This window comes from Silurus meridionalis, chromosome 12, assembly GCF_014805685.1.
Source record: "Silurus meridionalis isolate SWU-2019-XX chromosome 12, ASM1480568v1, whole genome shotgun sequence".
Classification (NCBI taxonomy): Eukaryota; Metazoa; Chordata; class Actinopteri; order Siluriformes; family Siluridae; genus Silurus; species Silurus meridionalis.
The window spans coordinates 10,023,940-10,045,056 of record NC_060895.1 but is presented as its reverse complement, the minus strand read 5'-3'; the positions used below and the strand labels follow the sequence as shown (position 1 = coordinate 10,045,056).

The 21,117-nt window shown below is 38.5% G+C and overlaps 2 protein-coding genes and 1 non-coding gene across 3 annotated transcripts; all 3 read left to right on the top strand.

Moving 5' to 3' along the window:
• Window positions 1-4,350: 4,350 nt before the first annotated feature.
• Window positions 4,351-7,155, top strand: LOC124394369 (ovostatin-like). Its single transcript, XM_046862513.1, has 5 exons — window positions 4,351-4,551; window positions 5,263-5,384; window positions 5,614-5,695; window positions 5,787-6,026; window positions 6,119-7,155. The coding sequence occupies exons 1-4, from the start codon at window positions 4,396-4,398 to the stop codon at window positions 5,871-5,873; spliced, it is 447 nt and encodes a 148-aa protein (XP_046718469.1). The 5' UTR covers window positions 4,351-4,395; the 3' UTR covers window positions 5,874-6,026; window positions 6,119-7,155.
• A 593-nt stretch (window positions 7,156-7,748) lies between these two features.
• trnae-cuc lies at window positions 7,749-7,820 on the top strand. The gene has a single exon. It is a non-coding gene; the product is annotated as a tRNA-Glu (tRNA).
• A 4,523-nt stretch (window positions 7,821-12,343) lies between these two features.
• nlrx1 (NLR family member X1) lies at window positions 12,344-21,051 on the top strand. The gene is made up of 9 exons (XM_046862666.1): window positions 12,344-12,495; window positions 13,172-13,291; window positions 13,391-13,460; window positions 13,548-13,654; window positions 13,880-14,502; window positions 14,810-16,236; window positions 16,948-17,034; window positions 17,270-17,521; window positions 19,926-21,051. The coding sequence occupies exons 1-9, from the start codon at window positions 12,465-12,467 to the stop codon at window positions 20,260-20,262; spliced, it is 3,054 nt and encodes a 1,017-aa protein (XP_046718622.1). The 5' UTR covers window positions 12,344-12,464; the 3' UTR covers window positions 20,263-21,051.
• The last annotated feature ends 66 nt before the right edge of the window (window positions 21,052-21,117 follow it).

Sequence of the window (21,117 nt, the reverse complement as noted above, 5' to 3'; positions counted from 1 at the left end):
GGGCAGAGGCCCGGGAAATTAAGGCTCTACCCCAACCCGTTGTGCTGGCGGCTCTATCTAAACATCCTCTTTGAGCCCTTAGCCAAGGTGGCCCTTAGGATACCCTATACCAGGGTATGTGCCTAAAGTGCCTACGGCTCCCTCACAACCTGTGATGTTTCAGGCATTCTGCCCTCCTTATTTCCTAGCCCCTAACCAGGAAAAGCTAAATTGACTGTGTCCAGTGCGAGCACTAAACACATACCTCCAAAGGACAAGTCTGTGAAAGAAGTCGGAGCAGCTGTTTATCTGCTAAGGCCCTCACAGGAAAGGTTTCCCGGCTAATAAGCAGGCGCTCAGTAGATGGATTGTGGATGCCATTTGTCTGTGTTATAAGTCCTTTGTTCCTTCCAATACTTTCGAAGTAAGGCTCATTCCACCCAGGGTATGGCGGTCTCTAAGGCCTGGTCCGCTAGAGTGTCACTCTAGGACATTTGTAATGCTTCGGGCTGGTTCACCCGTTGACCTGTGCTCAGACACACTAGGCAGGGACTGGTCAGGATGGTGTGATTGGACACTCGTTCCCAAAGTGTTTTTGAGGCAGCTCGAGTTCCTGAAAGGGAACATCACTAGGTTACGTATGTAACCCTAGTTCCCTGAAGGAACGAGAGCTGCGTCAACGGGCCATGCTCCCTGCATCCCTGCAGCACTTACCTTCTTCTTTTTCAATAGCTAATGTTGCTCCCATTGCGCTCCCATTTTGTAGCTCCCTGGTTTGCGCGACATCGCCTGCCAATGACGTCACAAATTGCCTATTGGCTGGTTTTCACACGTGATTCAGAGCGTGGACAATGCGAGGCATTCCCAAAGCATTTCGACAGAGCTCTCCTTCCCTTAGGGAACTAGGGGTAAAAAAGAAAAAAGAAAAATTATCAAATGCTTTAACCAAAATTTATTCCAAGTAAAATAAGCAAACTCTTATCAAAGAGTTGGCTTGAACAAGTAATTTGTTAAATGTGTCCTTGAAAGATAAGATCCTTTCTGGATATGCATTGCCACCATTATTTTTCTTTACACAATAATGTACATTGTTTTGATTGCAGGATCCTGTTGTAAACAATGGACTGCTGTGCCTAAAATCTTCTGTTGATAAACTGGAAAACACCTACACAACTGCGCTGTTGGCCTACACTTTCCATCTAGCTGAAAAGAATAAAATTCGGGAGCAGCTACTAAAACAGTTGGATAATGTCGCAGTTCGAGGATGTACTTAATGGATGGATGAATATGTAACATTTATATTAGTTACAAATCTAACAAACTTTAATTTTTTGTGAGTGGCAAGTAATACGCGTTCATTAAGAACTCTTTATTTTATACCATAACACCATTGTTATAACCCCAATTCCAAAAAAGGGACATTGTGTAAAATGTAAATAAAAACAGAATGCAATGATTAGCAAATCTTATAAACCCATATTTTATTTTACAATACAACCAAAAAAAATCAAATGGTAATTTTGAATTTGATGGCTGCAACATCTCAAAAAAGTTGCCACATGGCAACAAAAGTGCGGAAATTGTAAGTGTATTTTAAAATTAAACAGTTTTATTTATCAGTTCAAATTTAATAAACATGACAGTATGATGAATGGGTATAAATAGTGTATCTGTCAGGGATCCACCTGCCACGCCCACTTTGGTGGCTCTCTATGTCTCCGGTCTCCCTAGAGCTCCAGGCTTAACCACGCACACCTGGGGCTCATCATCAATCATGCCGCCGCTCTCTCTGAAGCTCCAGGCTTAATCACGCTCACCTGGGGCTCATCATCACTCCACCCCGCTTCTACATATTCTCCTCACTCACACTCACTCCCTTGTTCATTATTGAATGTGTTGGACGTTACCTACTGCCGTATGTGTTCATTGTTGCATACAGGACGCTATGCTATCCGTTCCATTCGGACTCCGCCATCCTGTACTGGCTGCGCTTCTCCTCCCCGAGTATCTCGGATCAGCTACGCTTCTCCCCAAGCGCACCTCGGACTCTCTTAACCTAAGGACTGCCGTGTGTGTGCGTGTGTGTGTGCGTGCTTGTGTGTATCTCTCTCCCTCACTCTTGTCACTTAAACCCGAGCGAGCTGTACTCCGGCTTCCGCCTCCTGTTTCACTCACACCCTGACAGTATCTTAGAGAGGCAGAGTCTTTAACTATCTGTGAAAAAATGTGTGTACAAATTATGGAAAGTTTTAGAATAATCTTCAATATGAAATAGCAAAGCAATTAAATATCCTTTTTACAGTACAAAATATCATCAAAAGCTTCAAAGAATCTGCAGAAATATCTGTGCACAAGTGACAAGGGCGAAAATTGTTATTGAATCCCTGTTATCTTTAGGCTCTCAGGTGGCACAACATTTAAAACATTCATGATTTTGTAATTGAAATCACTGCATGGCTTATTAACACCTCCAGAAATCATTGTCTGTGAACACAGTTTGCCATGTCATCCACAAATGCAGGTTACATTTGTGGATGACATAACATCTAAATAACCTGCATTTGTGGATGACATAACATCTAAATAACCTGCATTTGTGGATGACATGGCATCCACAAATGCAGGTTACATTTCTATTATGCAAAGAAGAAGGCATCTGTGAACATGATCCAGAAACGCCACCATCCTCAGCTTGCATATTTAGAAAGGCTCTATCAATGCTAAAAGGTATATACAGGTTTTAGAGCAACAAATACTTGCATCTAGACAGGGAATGCCTTGCATATTGAGCAAGACAATGCTAACTGCACGCTGCTTATTACAATAGCATGACTTTGTAGTAGACTTTTGAAGAGTCTGGGTGCTGAACTGGCCTGGCTGCAGTCCAGACCGTTCACCATTTGAAAATATTTGGTGCATCATGAAATGAAAAAGTGTTGAGCATGGAGAATCCTGTATCAGAGACATCTGGGGCAACATTCCTTTCTCAAAACTTAAGCAAATGGTCTCCTCAGATCCCAGATATATACAGTACGAACAGAAGACATGATGCAATGTAGTAACATGGTAATTCTGGCCCTGTCCCAACATTTTTAAGACCCGTTGCAGACATCAAATTCCAGGTGGGTTTTTTTTTCTTAAAACTGTATATATTCTAAGTTTAAGCATGAATTGTTTTTATGAAATATGGATTTATGAGATTTGCAAATCATTGCATTCTGTTTTTATTTACATTTTACACAGTTTCCCAACTTTTAATTTAGGGTCGTATATTTATATACTAGTATATATATATTTTTTCCTTCGTCCCAAATGTGTTTATTCTGCAAAATTTAAAACCAGCACAGAACCAATTCCTGACAGAAATTAGGATTGGGTGTGACCTAGTCGATTTGGTATATTTGTTATATTATTTAAAAGAAGGAATGCAATGGTGAGTTCAGTTCTGTAACACCAAAAGACCCAGATTACAAGAAAACTATGGATAGTGGATAGCAGTAAGAATTTCTTCCCTGGTGATGGAAAACCTCCTCACAACAGTTGGCCATATTAAGCACACAATTCTGGATTTTGGAGCATCTGTGTTAAAGTCAACATTTAAGACAGGCCCTTACCATAGGATATACAAAGGGTTTACCACTAGATGCAAAACACTGGTAAGCCAGAAAAACAGTAAGACCAGATAAACATTTAGGGAATATTTTTTTACAGTTTTGGAACAGATTTCTCCAGACACGTGTAATGAAATCTGAATGTACCAGACGGGAAGAGGAGTGTATGGAGAAGGGAAGTAATTTTTCATGACCTGAAACATATCACACTATCTTACGGTGTGGGCAATTATCATGGCATATGGATCTAAACTCCCTTGTATTTATCAATGATGTGTTTGTTAGCACATGTTGTGTATGTTACAATGGCCAGGTTTATCACCTGACCTGAAATGAGTGGAAGCATGCACTTCACTTGCTAAAAACAAAAAACAAAAAAGAAAATTACATGAGCAATTTAAAGTTGAAAATGTTCACTTTGAACTCAAACTCAGTAATTACAACTCATACTGTATATGCTGTTGTAGATAGGTAACATATCAATAATTTTGTCAATGACTAAATGTTAATGGACCTGACTGTGTATGTCTTAATAACCTTTAACTGTAGCTAGTCATCTTCACTGGTCTCAGTCAGCATCAGATGACTCCAAATCATTGTCAGTGGAAATCAGTTCCTACGTGCTACTAGCAGTTCTCACTACAGGTGATCTCACTGCTGCTGATTTGGGATATGCTAATAGGATAGTCAGGTGGCTGGTAAAGCAGCAAAATCCTTTTGGAGGCTTTTCATCCACTCAGGTACTCAATTAACCTGCAGCCCTCCTTTAAAAAAAAAAATCATTTAATCAGAATACTGATAAAACATGTTAAAAGTTATAGTTGTAAGTTTTGGAGATGGAGACAATCACAACTTTGATGTGAACCAGAACAACAAGTTACTGTACCAAAAAAGTTCACTGAAGGATGTTCCTGGGAAATACAGCATTGATGTGAGGGGGTCATCCTGTGTGTCAGTGCAGGTCAGTGCATCCATCTCTTTTTCACTTTCATACAAATGGTGCCTCCATATTTACCTGAGTAGAGTCATTTGTATTGAGACTTTATCTAAGCAACTACACAAGCAGGTTTTCCTCGCTCATCATTTGGCTAATGCAATTTACTGACATATAGTCTTTCCTCCAGGTCTTTCCTGCCATATCATTCTTAAATTGAATCATACAAGATGAGATTTTTTTTGGCACTTCGAAAGGCAGTCAGTTATACACTTTATTCATCCCAAAAATAATTAACTAAAGGAAATAGCTTATTTTTCTTTACTGTTGTCAGGATTGTGACCCTAAAATATGGTTGCAATCAGCCACTGCACCTCCACATTCCAAGTATCATGCTGCACTAATCACTCATACATACATCTGTTTCATGTTTCACCTAATTATTGTCACCATGTAAGTGATCAGTGTTTCTCATTGTCTTGTTTTCTTGTTCATGGTTGTTATTGTCCTTATCCATAGAAGTTACAAAATGTTGGGTCTACACTTTTATCGTTTTCATTATTCTTTGAATAATTCATATACAATAAACATCAGTCGAAAATAAAATGACCCATTCTATTCAGTATAAATTTGCCTTCAAATAGGGTTAAAAAAAAAGATACTCAAGTTAAATATCTGAAATACACCACTGTTTTACACAGATGCCAACTTAACTTATTTAATAATCCTCACTCGCAGACAGCACTTTTCTACAATGTCCCCACACCTTCTGAAACCAGTACACTGAGCATCACGACTTCAACTGAGGGAAGCTACAGAAAATTACTTGGAGAAAATCTGTTGCTCAAGTTCAAAGTCACGTAAGAATGAATATGTAATGAAATATACAGAGGATTAAACGATAGACGATATTTTATTATTATAAGTTTTCCTAAATTGGCTATGACATACTGTACTGTATATACTGGGATAGTGTCTGAGTTAAAAAAACATTAAATTGATTGATTAATGACTAAATATTCTTTTAATAGTACAACATGATATTGGGTTTTATTGATCATTTAAATACTCCTGAAAGTTTCTTTCCAGATATTCTGGGACACTTGAAAGCACTAACATGATCATTGTGGACATAAAACTCTTATCAGGGTTCACAGCAGATCCCGGTGAGGTAAGAAGTAGTAGTGTTGCTAAAACATTTATAAAATACATGTCAGGATGAAAAGATAATGGTACAATAATTCTCGTTTTGTTTTCTGTAGCTAAAAAATGGCACTTTGGTAGAACGAGTCGATTCCAAAGACGACCATCTTGTCATGTATATCAAAGAGGGGAGAGAGATTATTTAACTGTTTACTCTTTTAAGAGATATGGTGTGACATGTTTGTAATATTACTAATGGTGTATTTCTTAACAGCTCCAAAGGAATACTCCTATCACCTATTGTCTAAACATGAAACAGGTACTTCCTGTGATCAAAATTTATGATTACTACCAAACAAGTAAGACTTTTTGAGACTGCATTTTTTTCGCAATTTTTACTTAAACTGTCAATTTTGTCATCATTTATTGATTTTTAACTTATTTCATTCAGGTGACCACTTTGAGACGGCGTACACTGGTGTCAATGATTATTCCCTTCACTCCCAGGTCTCGGACCACATGCTGACTTACAGTGCTACAGCGTATTGCAGTGTATTTTCTGTTTATGTAGCCATTCGTTTTGTTTTGTCTTTGTCTTCTCATTTGTTAATTTCCTCACTTGTTCCAATTGTCTACAGCTGTTTCGAGTATTAAGTCTTAAAATACCCAATGTTTCCATTCTCAGATGGCAAAGTATTGTTCAGTGTTTGGCGCTGGTCTTTACCAAGCCATTCGTCCTTATATTTGTCTATGTTTTTATTTTGCCTCATTCTTGTTATTTGCTGATCGCCTAACTCGTTCCTGTGTTATGTTTTTGATTCCGAATTTGGAATTGTCTGCTTGTTTTGTAAATATATTTTAGCATTTAAATGCCCTTATTATACAACACAAATATGCAGTGTCAGATATAACATATGCACTTATCTATATGCTGTGTGATGGTTTTATTTAATCACTTAATTATTTTTTTTTCTTTGGATGCCTTATGTGTTACATTTGCAGTTCCTCACATTATGATGGTAGCAGTAAAATTTTATCATTCAGATACTTGTATTTATATGACACAAATATTTTAAAATATTACAAAAGTGGATGTTTTTATTTTTTAACATATTTACCGAAATATACATATGTTACATACAGTATATGCGTATAGAATAGAATTTTGGAAGGTGAGATGATGCTAGAGGAATGGAGACGGAGTGTGCTGGTGTTGATTTTTAAGAATAAGGAAGATCAGTCAAACCATGAAGTTATGGGAAAGAGTAGGGAAGAGGTGACCATCTGTGAGCAACAGTATAATTTCATGTTGAGAAAGAGCACTACAGACACAGTATTTGCTTTGAGAATGTTGATGAAATAAGTAAAGAGAATGTCAGTAGTTGCATTGAGTGTTTGTGGATTTGGAGAAAGTGTTGTGGTATTGTATAAGGAAGTCAGTTGTGGCAGAGAAGTATGTAAGGATGGTGCAGGACATGTATGAGGACAGTGTGACAGCAGTGAAGTGTGCAGTAGGAACGACAGACTGGTTCAAGGTGGAGGTTGGATTGCATCAAGGATTGGCTCTGACCCCTTTCCTGTTTGCAGTGGTGATGGACAGGTTGACGGACAAGATCAGACAGGAGTCTCCGTGGACTATGAGGTTTGCGGATGGTATTGTGATTTGTGGTGAGAGTAGGGAGCAGGTTAAGAAAAGCCTGGAGAAGTGGAGGTGTGTGTTGGAGAGACAGGGAAAGAAAGTCAGTAGGAGTAAGACAGAGTACATATGTGTGAATGAGAGTGAGGGCAGTGGAGTGGTGCTGTTGCAGGGAGAAGAGGTGGTGAAGGTGGATGAGTTTAAGTAACTGGGATCAACAGTGCATAATAATGGAGAGTGTGTTAGAGAAATGGAAAAAGCCTTTGTTGAAGCACCTCTGGCACCAATTATAGCCTCAAGTCTTTTTTGCGTATTATGTTACAAACTTGGCACACCGGTTTTTGGGCAGGTTTTCCCATTCTTTTTTGCAGAACCTCTCAAGGCCCATCAAGTTGGATGGGGAGTGTCAGTACAAAGCCATTTTCAGATCTTTCCATCGCTGTGTTCCCTGGTGGTCTAGTGGTTAGGATGCAGCGCTCTCACCGCTGTGGCCTGGGTTCGATCCCCGGTCAGGGAACCAACCCCAGCCATTAAGGTTACAAAAGCCTTAGTGCCAGTCCCAAGCCCGGATAAATGGGGAGGGTTGCGTTAGGAAGGTCATCCAGCGTAAAAACGTGCCAAATCAAAACATGCGGATGGTCCGCTGTGGCGACCCCTAACGGGAGAAGCCGAAAGAAAGGTTTTTTTTCATAGATGTGTATGGGCTCTGGCTGTGACACTCAAGGACGTTCACAAAGTTGTCCCATAGCCACTCCTTTGTTATCTTGGCTGTGTGCTTAGGGTTGTTGTCCTGTTGGATGACCTGTAGACCCGGTCTGAGGTCCAGAGCAGGTTTTCATCACGGTTTTCATTACATTGCCGCATTCATCTTTCCCTCTATCCAGTCTAGTCTCCCAGTTCCTGCCTCTGAAAAACATCCCAACAGCATGATGCTTCCCTGTAGGGATGGTATTGGCAAGGTGATGAGCGGTGCCTGGATATCACGCTTGGTATTCAGTCCAAAGAGCTCAAGCTTTGTTTCTCGTGGTCTGAGAATCCTTCAGGTGCCTTTTGGCTGTCATGTACCTTTTACTAAGGAGTGGCTTCCATCTGGCCACTCTACCATTACAGGCCTGATTGGTGGAGTACTGCAGAGACGATTTTTCTTCTGGAAGGTTCTCCTCTCTCCACAGAGAAACGATGGAACTCTTTTAGAGTGATCATCAGGTTTTTGGTGAAAGGCCCTTCTCCCCAATCACTCAGTTTGGTCGGGCAGCCCGCTCTAGGAAGAGTCCTGGTGGTTCCAAACTTTTGTCGTCAAATACAAAAAATCAATTTATGGATGATGTAGGCCACTGTGCTCATTGGGACCTTCAATGCTGCAGAAATTTCTGTATCCTTCCCCAGATCTGTGCCTCGATACAATCCTGTCTCTGAGTTCTACAGACTTCATGGCTTTGTTTGTGCTTTTACATGCACTGTTAACTGTGGAACCTTGTACAGACAGGTGTGTGCCTTTCCAAATCATATCCAATCAACTGAATCTACCACAGGTGGACTCCAATCAAGTTGTAGAAACTTATCAAGAATGAACAGTGGAAACAGGATGCACCTGAGCTCAATTTTGACTGTCGTGGCATAGTCTGTGAATACGGATGTACATGTGATTATCATTTTTTTTTATAAATTGGGAAAGATTTCAAACAAACTTTTTTTACATTGTCATTATGGGTCATTGTTTGTAGAATTTTGAGAATAATAAAGAATTTAATTCATTTAGGAATACAGCTGTAAAATAAAATGTGGAAAAATTGAAGTGCTGTGAATACTCTTACACACGCAAACACACATACGTGTGCACACACATTCATACTTACTTTATATAACTACCTTACGTTTCCTTAATTCTCTTAAATAAATGGTAAAAAACGTTTCATTTTCAAATATTTATTATTGGTTTACAATTGCTTCTGGAGTAAAAAAAAAAAAACAAGAGCAAGTAGCAGGACATAATGTGGTCCTTAAATTAAAGCAATTGTTTAAAACCAATGTGCCAACAAGTAACAGGGATCACAAGAATCAAATCTAACATTAAACATAATGTAACAAAAGTTTAACATTGCAACATTAAACATTATTTTCACATTGTAATTGCATGGTGTAATAATCAGTTTGCACTTTCCCTGACCTGGAACTTGAAACACTGCATTTGAGTGATTGTCCCAAACTGGAGTCAAAAATGTTGGAGTAATGTCCCTCCTAAAACTCATATCTAAAAGTCAAAAAAGAGCGAGAGTACAATAGACATCAACCCATTTACAAATTAGATAAGAAAAGTTAAGTTCAATTTACAAAAAATGAAAAGAAAAAAAAGCATACATATTTAGTGATTGTCCCAAAACCGGATAAAAAAAGCAAAAATGTGGAATAATGTGGTCACCGATGTAACACCAATGAGTTTTATAAAATAGTAAATTTTTGTAATGGAAAATACATCAAAACGCATGTTTCACTTCATGTAAACAATTTGTTTTAACATGAAATCAAACCTTAAAATGTAGATAACTTTCATATACAGTCGACTAAGTTTGTCCAACATTTTGGCATATTTGCATAGTATATTTTTAGTAAAGTAAAAAAAAAAGTAAAGAGGACATATCATACACATGTAATTTGCTTAAATATGATGCATAAAGGTGACCGTATATCTTACAATGATTCAAGTTACAAATATTTGCTAACAGATGAAAACTCCTATAAACATTTACATTTAGAGAACATTTATATGTTTGTTTGAAAGGTAGCATATTATCAAAGTAAAATGTATGTCGAGATGATAAAGCTTTTAAAAAAAAACCATGTAATCTGTAAAACATGATGCATGTTGACAGTACCTCTTTAAAAGATCAAAATTACTCTTTATTTATAGAAGGCGGGAAATAGTTAATGCACCTATAACTGCAGTCACTGCAAAAATATATATATATATATATATATATATATATATATATATATATATATATATATATATATATATATATATATATATATATATATACTGTATATATCGTATTTTTATCTTTAAAAGTCTTGAAAAGCAAACATGTGCTTTACCAGTCATGGCAAGGCAAGCTTGGCAAGGCAAGGTAGGCAAATATGGTCAAACTACATAACCATAACAGTTAACCTCCTGTGTCGAAACATAAAAAGTAGTTGAGGCTAGTTAGTGACCGATTAGAGTCAGTATATAGAAATATAAAAAAAATTAACAGGTAGTACATAAATGATAAATGCATTAATATGTGGTTGTGTGCTGTTTAGTTTATAAAGTAGGCCGGCATATACAGTAATGGTCTTTCGGAGTAAGAGGAGAGCTTTTGAAAATGGATTTGGATTGTACTTAATGTCAACAGTCTGCTACAATGACTCAGGACTACAGTTTGCATTTGATCACTATCACTGCACACTTCAACAACGTTTAACTGTAATAAATGGAGGGTTCCCTCTTAAGTCTTAGTCCTTTCGCTGAGATGGCAAAAGAAAAAACACTGAGTTTTTCCTCGCCACAGTCGCCACCAGCTGCTCATTAGGGACAAACTTACACTTATAAAGAACAATCTTATTGATTCTTTCTTACCACATTATCTGTGTAAAGCTACTTTGAGACAATATCCATTGTTAACCGCTATACAAATAAAAATGAAATGAATTAAAATAATTTTCATGGATGAGTCCTCATGAATTAAAAGTCCATTTAAAATACTCATAACCTCTTTTTTTTGTATTTGACAGACATTCCATAAAGGTATTATTGCATAGTATTGTAGTGGTAAAAACTAGGAACAGCTATAACTTCTACACAGCCAAACAGTTATTTTATACTCTCGCCTACAACTTTATTAGGAACATCTTTGTTCAACATTCACACATTTATCAAATCAGCCAATCAATTAGATTGACACAGGTCAAGAGCTGCAGTGTCTTTTTCTTACTAATGATGTTTGCTGTGAACATTAACTAAAGCTCTTGTCCTGTATCTGCATAGTTATTGTGCATTGTTCTTTGGCCACATGATTTGCTGAATAAGTAACTGCATTCTTCCATTTATGAATTCATTCATTGCTCTGAAGTTCATGGTGAATCCAGAGCTAATCCTTGGAGCACTGAGTGGTAGATGTCCTTTGCAGTGGTCCATACAAATACAAACATACACAAACACACAGAAACAAGAAGAAGAAGAAGCCACTGTGGACATTAAGTATATACAAAGAATTTACCAAGCTCAATACCAGGTCTCTGGGACTGTGAGATCAAAATCTGGTGAACTTTTCAGAATTAAAGATACATTAGTCTACAACTCACAAAATGAGGGCTGGCTACTATTTCAATTTCTTATTCTCACAAAACATCTCCAAAGACCAGACAGGGAAAACTGCAATTTCAGCAGGACTACGAGAGACCAGGCATTTATAGTCTTATGTATTAAAATAGGACATTATTTGTTCAACGGCTTTTTTTTCTGTTAGTTAATTCGGATATCATTATTGTAAGTACTTTTCACTATCAGTGAACACTGGAAATTTGGATATTAATAATATCTACCCATTTATACATCCAAATACAAATGTAACAGAAATTACAACTGATATTACAATCCTCTTATTCATAACAACCATACCCTTTGTAGTTTCTTTCCTACTTTTGTCTAATAAACACAAAAGTGATCTGTTGCTACTGTCTATATGGCACACATGCCACCAATAGAGGACTAATACAAAGTAGAGACCCTTTTCTATTAAAACCAATACAATTCCCATTATATGTATACCAGTACAACCATTACAAATTCTAACAGGGTTCCTATTATTGTTTTCCCCTGTTTAGCAGAGCTAAAGCAGGTTAAACCTTTGTCTAAAAAAAATAAAGTACTTTTTTTGAAGGGGCAAAAACGAGGTTTGAATATGAGTATTGCAAGTCGTATTGATTTCGACGTACAGATCTAAAAGAGAGAGAGAGAGAGAGAGAGAGAGAGAGAGAGAGAGCGCCAGACAGACTGACAGACTGACTCGTTTAAGGAAGGAACAGGAAGTGCTGCTGCGTTGCTGCCGTACGGACACCAGATGCAAGGTTTTAATGGAGATCGATAAGGAAGACTTGTGTAAACATTTCCAACCTGAACACGATGCTGCAATGCAACAGTGTTAAAGCAGTGGGTAAGACCAAATCATTTGTCCTTTGAGTCGCTTGTTCTGTACAATCGCTACTACGTCTCCTTGTCAAAAGTCACCCCATCGCCATGTTTACATGAACATGGTTCCGGGTTAGTGAAAAGACTGTAAACATACACATTCCTGTATATAAAGTAAAATGATCGATCACTATATAGCTGCCATGTGAGGTGTGTTAGTGTTTTAGTATACAAGTATATATTTTGCTTGCAAGTGCAAATAGTCAACATTGTTCAGAGTTGCCATTCTCAGATATATAGTCATATGGATTTATATGTAATGAATTTGGAGTCTATGATCAGGTTCTATCATCAAAGTTGGTTTAATAAGATACATCTGTGGATAGTTTGATTACATATTATTAGCTTATATTCACTAGCACAAAACGCCCATGTTCACGAATGATAATAACCCACGATTTATTTCTGTAATGTGATTAGTCATTTGTAAAAAATACTGCATATTTGCCCAGATTCCAGGTAGATACTCTGAGTGGAAGCATGCCCTTCATACAAAATGAATGCAATGAGTTGTTCATAAATATTTATACTGCAAACAAAGCATTTTGGTCTGAAAATGTGTTTAATGGAAAACTGATTCATGTGAAGCAATGCAGGTTTATAAGTATAAATATATCATATTGGGACTGTTACTCTCATAGGAGGGGTCCTAAAGGATAGCAAAATGTGGCGATTTGGAAGAACGACAGGAAGAGGAGCTGTAAGCTGGAGATCTTACAGTGCACTAAAGGATTACAAACATGAAGCAGTTCCAGGGAGAAGTATGTTTTGAAAGTACATTTCTCTAAGTTATTATCTTATTTGCTTACAAGTACTGAATTGTCCTGGGGTTTTTTTTCCAATCAATACCTTTCTTTCAGAAGTGGAGTTCACATTTCCACCTAGTGACTTCTGCTGTGTCAGAAAAGCAGGATCCTTATTACATGCCAAGTAATGTACCTTTTTTTTTAAAGTCATTTCTTGTTGTAGCATGTAAAACTATAACAAAAATAAAAAATAAAAAAAACGTTCTTACAGGTGGATGAGTCGTTGTGGATGTGGGTGGAGTGAACGGGTACCGTTAATGGGTTCATCATTCTCTGGTTACAGTTTAAGATCATATTCCTCTGGCACAGCAACCACAGGTGAGCTGAAACCTTTGGCACAGTTCTTGGGTATTGGGTACCTTTTGGAAATAATGCAAAAACTTTCTATTTGCCACGGCTTGCTCATCAGGGATCAATGCACACGATTCACCTTGACTGTTGATTTCTGTAAAGCTGCTTTGAGACAATGTCTGTTGTGAAAATTGCTATAGAAATAAACTTGACTTGACTTGACTTCAGTACTGTGTTGAATTTGATCCACAGATCCCATAGAGATCCACAAACAAAAGTTAATGCTGTGGTTCAGCCACTTACCTCAGGAAGAAAAACAGTTTGGGGGTTTCTTCTCTCCTGAAACCATGCATATAGAGCCACTTATTCTTGAAAAAAACCCAGATGAGAGGAAAGACCTCTCGATTAACCCTTTCAAAGGAAATGAATCAATGAAACGCTCAATCACACCTGAACAGCTGTTTGATGCAAAACACGGCATTAAGGATGGAAAAGGACACAACATATTGCTGTATGGAGCTGTTGGCACTGGGAAGAGTACAGTTGTCCGCAAGCTGGTTTTGGACTGGTGTGCTGGATCAGCTCTTTCCCAGTTCAAGCTGTTGGTGCCCTTCTCTTGTGAGGATCTCGCTCAGTTGTCTAAATCCGCATCACTACGAGACCTTGTGGGTAGAAAATATGTACACCTTCGGAAGACACCATTTCTCAGTGGAGATAATAACCAAGCCAGCGAGATCCTCTTCATCTTCAACGGAATGGAGAAAATGAAGCTAGACTTTAGGATTGGCAGCACTGAATTATGCAGTGATCCTAATGAGGCTCTGTCATCAGGAGCTATTGTAGTGAACTTGCTGAGGAAATACCTACTACCTGAGGTGTGTCTAAGCTTCTGGTCTCTGGACTTATTCATTAGCATGTTTATAAATTAAAACTTATATCTGGTGAAGGTTAAAATGCAGCGAATATTAGCACAAGGCTTTTTTTTGTCATGTTTAATAAGGGCAGAATATTTTCGAGAGATTTAACTTGAATTGGGGTGCCAACAAATTTGCTACTTTTTTGAGAAAAATTTAATAATTATTGAATTTCAGAGACATGTTGAATTCTATTAAATACAACATTAAGATTTAGATCTTCTGAACTTACACTCACTACATCTTTAACTTCTCAAATATTTTTCAGGCCAGCATTTTGGTTACAACCAGGCTATCTGCTGTAGATTATATCCCAAAGAAATATGTGCACCGCTATGCTCAAATCTATGGTTTCAACGATCCTGATCTCCAGAGAACATACTTCACAAGCAGACTGTTACAACAAAGTGGAGAAAAGCCAAGCAAAGAGGCAGAATCTCTGATAGAGATGCTCTACCTCAACCTGCAGCGTGAGAGCCAGTTAGCAGCAGCCTGCTTTTTACCTTCCTACTGCTGGCTCACATGCGCCACGCTCCACTTCCTTCACTTTACTGATGCCAAGGCACCCATTCGCACTCTTACTGGTATCTACACAAGCTTCCTGAGGCTTAACTTTGGAGGAGAGGTGATGACAATAGGAGGAGACCAAGCTTCACAAGAGAACCAGAATTCGTTAATGCTCTATGTGGTTCGCACTGTGGGGAAGCTGGCTTTTGATGGAGTCAGCAGTAAACATACTTCCTATTCTGAGACCGATCTTGAACAGTGGATTGGTGGGAAGATCAAAACTGATGAAGAGCTTCAGCAACTGGCAGTGTTTCGTACAGATGTTCTAGACTTCTTCCTCGTTCCCTTTGTAGAACATGGTCAAAAGCTTACAGAATCCAATGAGAAACGCTTTGTTTTTGCTGTTCCAGCCATGCAGGAGTATTTGGCTGCCCTTTATGTTGTTCTTGGTGAGAACAAAACGGCCCTGGAGAAAGTCACTAAGCAAGTGTCATCAGTCCTTGGACAAGCTGGCGAGGACATCACCACCTTAATGACCATTCTCTCTAAGTTCATACCTCTCAGGATCTTTGCCCTGTTTAACTTGGTGAAGCTGTTCCCCAAATTCTTTGATCGGATAACTAGTCTTAGTAGGGGACGCATCGCCAACACTATGGCTGCAGAAATGTTCCGCTCGGAAGACAGCTACAATGAAGATGTTCTCGATCAGGTGGAGCAAAGCTTGCTTGGAGTGCAAGGCCCGCAACCAGAGCAAAAAGATGATACCAGGTCCTTTGAGTTGTACCCGATCTTTATGGGAGGACTTCTACATTATGGGAACAGAAGGCTACTGGAGCAACTTGGATGTGACATTAAGAGCACCACAGTGGTCCAGATCACTCGAACACTAAAGAAGCAGCTGATCAAGGAAAGCTGCAAGCAGCAGCCACCTGAGGAGTTGATGGATTTGCTGGTTTTGCTCTACGAGCTACAGAACCCTCGGCTAATGGCCGAAGTGCTGCAATCTGTCAAAATCATCAACCTGTCCAATGTGCGCATGACCCCACTGAAGTGTTTTGTGCTGAGCTCAGTGTTAAACTGCTTACCTTCTGGCTCTGTGCTGAATGAGCTCAACCTGTCCTCCTGCCATGTCACTCCAGAGTTGCTACAAACCTTATATCCTGCCTTTAACAACACCAGAAGCATCAAGTGAGAGATTTTCTGTTTAATAAAAAATAATTTGTGTTTTAGTGCAGGGATATTTATTTGGCCTATTCATAATTACAGGGTAATGACTGTGTTTTTGACTTTCTTAGAATATTCTGTATTTTTTTACAATTAATTTTTTATGATTTTATACATAATTTCTTTTTTTGAATAGACCAAATGTTTGTGAATACTAAAATAAACTTAAATATTAATCAGTGGTTCTACAATGAAATCCAGGGATTGCATTTATTGTTAAGATTTAGTAGTTCCAATCTGGTCCAATCGTAACCCCAAAAACAAAAAGAAAACCAATATGTATATAAATAATGTACCTAATGTGTTATGTTGTGAAAGGTAAATGGTTTGTGGAAGTCTTATTGTTTTAATAAACAAATTTTTGTTTTAGAAAAGTAATTTTTATGAAATAAATCTGGAATGTATTTAATAGGGTGGATAGAAACTAACCTTCTATAACTAACCTTGCTAGAGTTCTGAGGTTCTCTATAGACCTGTTTAAATCATTAATAGTATAACAAATGAATTACCTTTTTCATTGACTTGTCCTTTTTAACTGGAGAAAAAAAATGCAGAATAGCAGTGGATTTGTATACTGACTGCATTGGTTTTCTGTTTTCTCTTTGAGAAAGTAGACAAACTAACGGCATGCGTGTGGGTTTTTTATAGTTGTATGTTGTTTTATATTGTCTTTAGTCTGCAGTTTAACAACCTGGATTCCGAATCCTGCATAATGCTGCGAGATCTCCTGCTCGAACCCAACTCTAAAATTAAATCATTACAGTAAGGCAGATTTTTTTTCAGCACTTTATTTTGCACTAATGCTTTAAGAGGTAGGTAGCCAGCTAACATCAAAACTGCCTGTATTGATGTGCTATTCATTGCTTGAATGGTGTCAGGTAAAAGTATATGAACAATAAAACTGAACATTGTTGTTTTATAAATGTAAACTCACTGTTAATATTTTAAGCTAGATTGTGCAAATGCAAATTGTAATATAATGAATCTTTGGTTACAGGTTGTGTGATAACTCTTTGCTGGACAGAGGGGTTAGCCATCTTCTGGATGCTCTGTCTGGTAACCAGTCTTTACAGAAGCTGTCTCTGATGCATACTGGCCTTGGAGATGGTGCTGCTTCTGAATTAGCTGAAAAGCTGGCCTTGCATGGTGGGTTACAGGAGCTGAATGTGGCCTACAACAACATTGGAGATGGTGCGGCACTCAAACTGGTAGACGCCTGCAGAGAGCACCCTACTATTCACACATTACAGTGAGTATGACTGGTATAGGATTTTACCTTTCGGTTGTCACAGCATATGGTGGATATAAAACGTTTATACGTCAGTGTTGCATTAGTGTTCCTACCCATAAACTAATACTTTGCTGAACCACCACCTGATTTTATTACATCACTTTTTACACTTTGTGGGTAGGAGTACGTGAGCTTGACTTGGCAAAATTTCCCCTTTACATTCTAATGACATTAAATTGTAAGAGCATATCCTGTACATAGACCTCTTCAGGTCACCATATAAATTCCTTGATTTAAGTGGATCCTTTGGGTTTTTGATGTGAAATTCATCTTAATTTGATGTGAAATCTAATCTTTCTAGCAGATGCCTTGAGGTTTTGTGCCAAAATTTCGATTGTTAATTATGCCCTTTATGATTCCCCTTAAACTTCAAAGCCCTATTTCTCACTGATGAAACAGTGCCCCCAAACAAAATTCTACTGCACCATTCTTTAGTTCGGCTTTCAATACAATAATTCCGGGAATCCTCCACTCCAAACTCCTAAACCTTACTATACCCCCTGCCATCTGTCAATGGATCACCAGCTTCCTGACAGGCAGGAAACAACAGGTGAGACTGGGAGGTGTTACCTCCGGTATTCGGACAGTCAGCACTGGTGCTCCTCAGGGGTGTGTCCTTTCCCCACTGCTATTCTCCCATTATACGAATGACTGCATATCAAGTGACCCAACTGTCAAACTCCTGAAATTTGCAGATGACACCACGCTCATTGGACTAATCCAAGATGGTGACGAGTCTGCATATAAGCAGGAGGTAAAGCAGCTGGTGCTATGGTGCAGTCAGAACAACCTTGAGCTAAACACACTTAAAACTGTGGAGATGATAGTGGACTTTAGGAAACATCCTCAACACTACTCCCCTCACAATATCCAACATCCTGTGTCACCTGTGGAGAACTTCAAGTTTCTGGGCACTACCATTTCCCAAGACCTGAAATGGGAATCAAACATAAACTCGATTCTGAAAAAGGCCCAGCAGAGGATGTACTTTCTAAGGCAATTACGGAAGTACAGTCTGCCACAGGAGCTGTTGATACAGTTCTACACTGCAGTCATTGAATCTGTCCTGTGCTCATCAATCACCATCTGGTTTGGAGCAGCAACAAAACAGGACAGAAACAGACTGCAGAAAACTGTTAAAACAGCAGAAAAAATCATTGGTGCCCCCCTGCCCACTCTCCAGGACTTGTACCATACAAGAACCAGAAACCGGGCAGGAAAAATCATTAATGACCCTTCACACCCTGGACACAACATCTTTCAGCTCCTCCCTTGTGGCAGGCACTACAGAACTTTGCTCACTAAAACTGCCAGACACAGGAACAGTTTCTTTCCCCAAGCAATCACCCTCACTAACAACTGACCATAATTATATTCCCTGCTCACACCTATGAGTACTACACAGAACTGTCAGTCATCACATTATCTGTATATGTTGCACACACTATTGCTTCTATATACTATTGCTTCTATATACTGTACAAAGTTTTATAGTAAACTCTCTCATCATACCTGGCACACAGTACTGTCATTTGCACTACCATGCACTCCCACACTTTATGTACATTACTGGTCTGTATCCCTATTTATTACCCACACTGTCTATACTGTCTCATATTGTCTGTATTGTCTGTATTGTCTTGTATAGTCTGTTTTTGTCTTGTCGTGTCTGTTTTGTCTTGTATAGGTTTTTATTTATGTCTGTACTTTTGAAAATAACAAACAGCTGGAACCAAATTCCTTGTGTGTGTCAACACACTTGGTCAATAAACCTGATTCTAATTCTGATTCTGATTCTGATTCACGGTTGGTATAATGTCTATTTAAAATTATGGCCAAAACATATCCTTAGTCTTATCAGCCATAACACATTTTGCTTTATGTTTCAGGTTATTGTATGTATGTTTGGGCTTCTGTATAGCGCCCTTAATCAATAGCCCAGAAATGTGAAGAAGATAGGAGTTTGTTTCGCATGTAGAGAGCAACAAGTGCTTGCCAAAAATGCATGCAGCTTCTTTAATTTTGCCGTAGGCTAATTGGCATTGATTCTGAGCAGCTTTCTTCTTGTCCTTTGATCAATTTTGGAAGCATATCTTATTCATATTTGCTTCAGTTTTTGATAATTATATGTGTATGTTTGAACCTTTGCAATCTCTTATAGCACTTTTTTGATCAATACCTTTCAACAACGAGATTCCGTGCAAAAAAACATGAAGATTTGTTTTTTAATTATAAAAGTGTATGCATACTTGTTTTTTTTTTTTTTCAACAGAGGCTTGTACAATCTTCAAATCCACTACTACACTGTATCATTTTATAATAAAATGCTAAGCGATATATGTTCCTCTTGGTATCTTTGCAGCTTGTATTTGAACCAGCTAACCGACGTGGGGAAGCAGTCGTTGCATGTCCGTGGTGTTCCGCAGGTCAAAGGCGGAAGACGTGTAAAAGTGCTGGCTTCGGTGACCGAGGGCTCGGACATCTCAGAGGACTGGCATCCCATTTTGAGCATCATAGGAAAGAACTCATTATCCTGGGAAAGGGAACGTGTACGTGAACAGCTTCTGATCTTCGTGAAGGATCTGGAGTGGGGTCGCAAACAGAATTCAAACTTCTTGAAGAAGTTGCACTTCCGCAGAGTGGAGCGCGTGGTGAGGCAGACTCTGCGCATGCTGGAAAAAGGAAGCAACGTTAATTGATACAACCGCCTTGCTTTAAACATAGCTTTGGTGCTCTTCTGGGAAAAATGTAGCATACAAGATTTTGTGCATTTTGTGTACAAATTAGTGCAGCACTGGTCTTCCTTTTTCCATTATTTTCCATCACTTAAATCGGTACTGGAGTACTCAGCTCGGGTGCACATAAATATGGCCTTAAGTATGCAGACACCTGACCAGTCACATATATATCCTTGTACATTTACCTTTTACCCATTGCAGATCTAGTCCTTTTTTTGATACCTGAAAAGGCTTTCCACAAGATTCTAAAGTGTGGGTGTTGAGATTTGTGCTCTTTCAGCCACAACAGCATTAGTAAGTTCCAGCACTGACCTTTGGTGAGGTCTTGTGTGCAGTCAGCATCCCATTTCATCCCAATATTGTTCAGTGCGGTTGAGGTCAATGCTCTGTGCAGGACACTACATTTCTTTCTTTCACTCCAACCTTGAAAAACGATGTCTTCACATGCTGGAAAATGTTCTGGGATCCTTGGTTCCAGTTGAGAGAAATTGCAATGCTGCTTCAAACAAATAATAAACTTTGCTGCAACATTTTGGGAAAGACCAACATATTGTGATAGTCAGGTGTCTGCATACATTTGGTCTTTATGTTTAACAGGGGCAAAGAAAACTGTTACATTTGCTTGTTCATGTGGATGCTTTTTATTGTTGAATAGTGTTAGGAATGAATTATGTACCAAGCACGTCTTCCTTGTTTGAGTGTTCGAATTGCATTATTTGCCATGAAATGAAATGAAAATTTGGTATTAGATTTGGTATTTATTATTTGGTATTTATTAATTGTGCCTTAACATTTAATCTTCAGCCATTTCAATCC

Bases quoted from the DNA above. Each gene is read 5' to 3' on its own strand.
- LOC124394369 (XM_046862513.1), top strand. From the start codon at position 4,396: ATGTTAAAAGTTATAGTTGTAAGTTTTGGAGATGGAGACAATCACAAC. The intron at 5,385-5,613 runs GTAAGAATGAAT...GTTTCTTTCCAG, and splicing joins TTGCTCAAGTTCAAAGTCAC to ATATTCTGGGACACTTGAAA. The intron at 5,696-5,786 runs GTAAGAAGTAGT...TGTTTTCTGTAG, and splicing joins TCACAGCAGATCCCGGTGAG to CTAAAAAATGGCACTTTGGT.
- nlrx1 (XM_046862666.1), top strand. From the start codon at position 12,465: ATGCTGCAATGCAACAGTGTTAAAGCAGTGG. The intron at 12,496-13,171 runs GTAAGACCAAAT...TTACTCTCATAG, and splicing joins CAACAGTGTTAAAGCAGTGG to GAGGGGTCCTAAAGGATAGC. The intron at 13,655-13,879 runs GTGAGCTGAAAC...TTTGATCCACAG, and splicing joins CTCTGGCACAGCAACCACAG to ATCCCATAGAGATCCACAAA.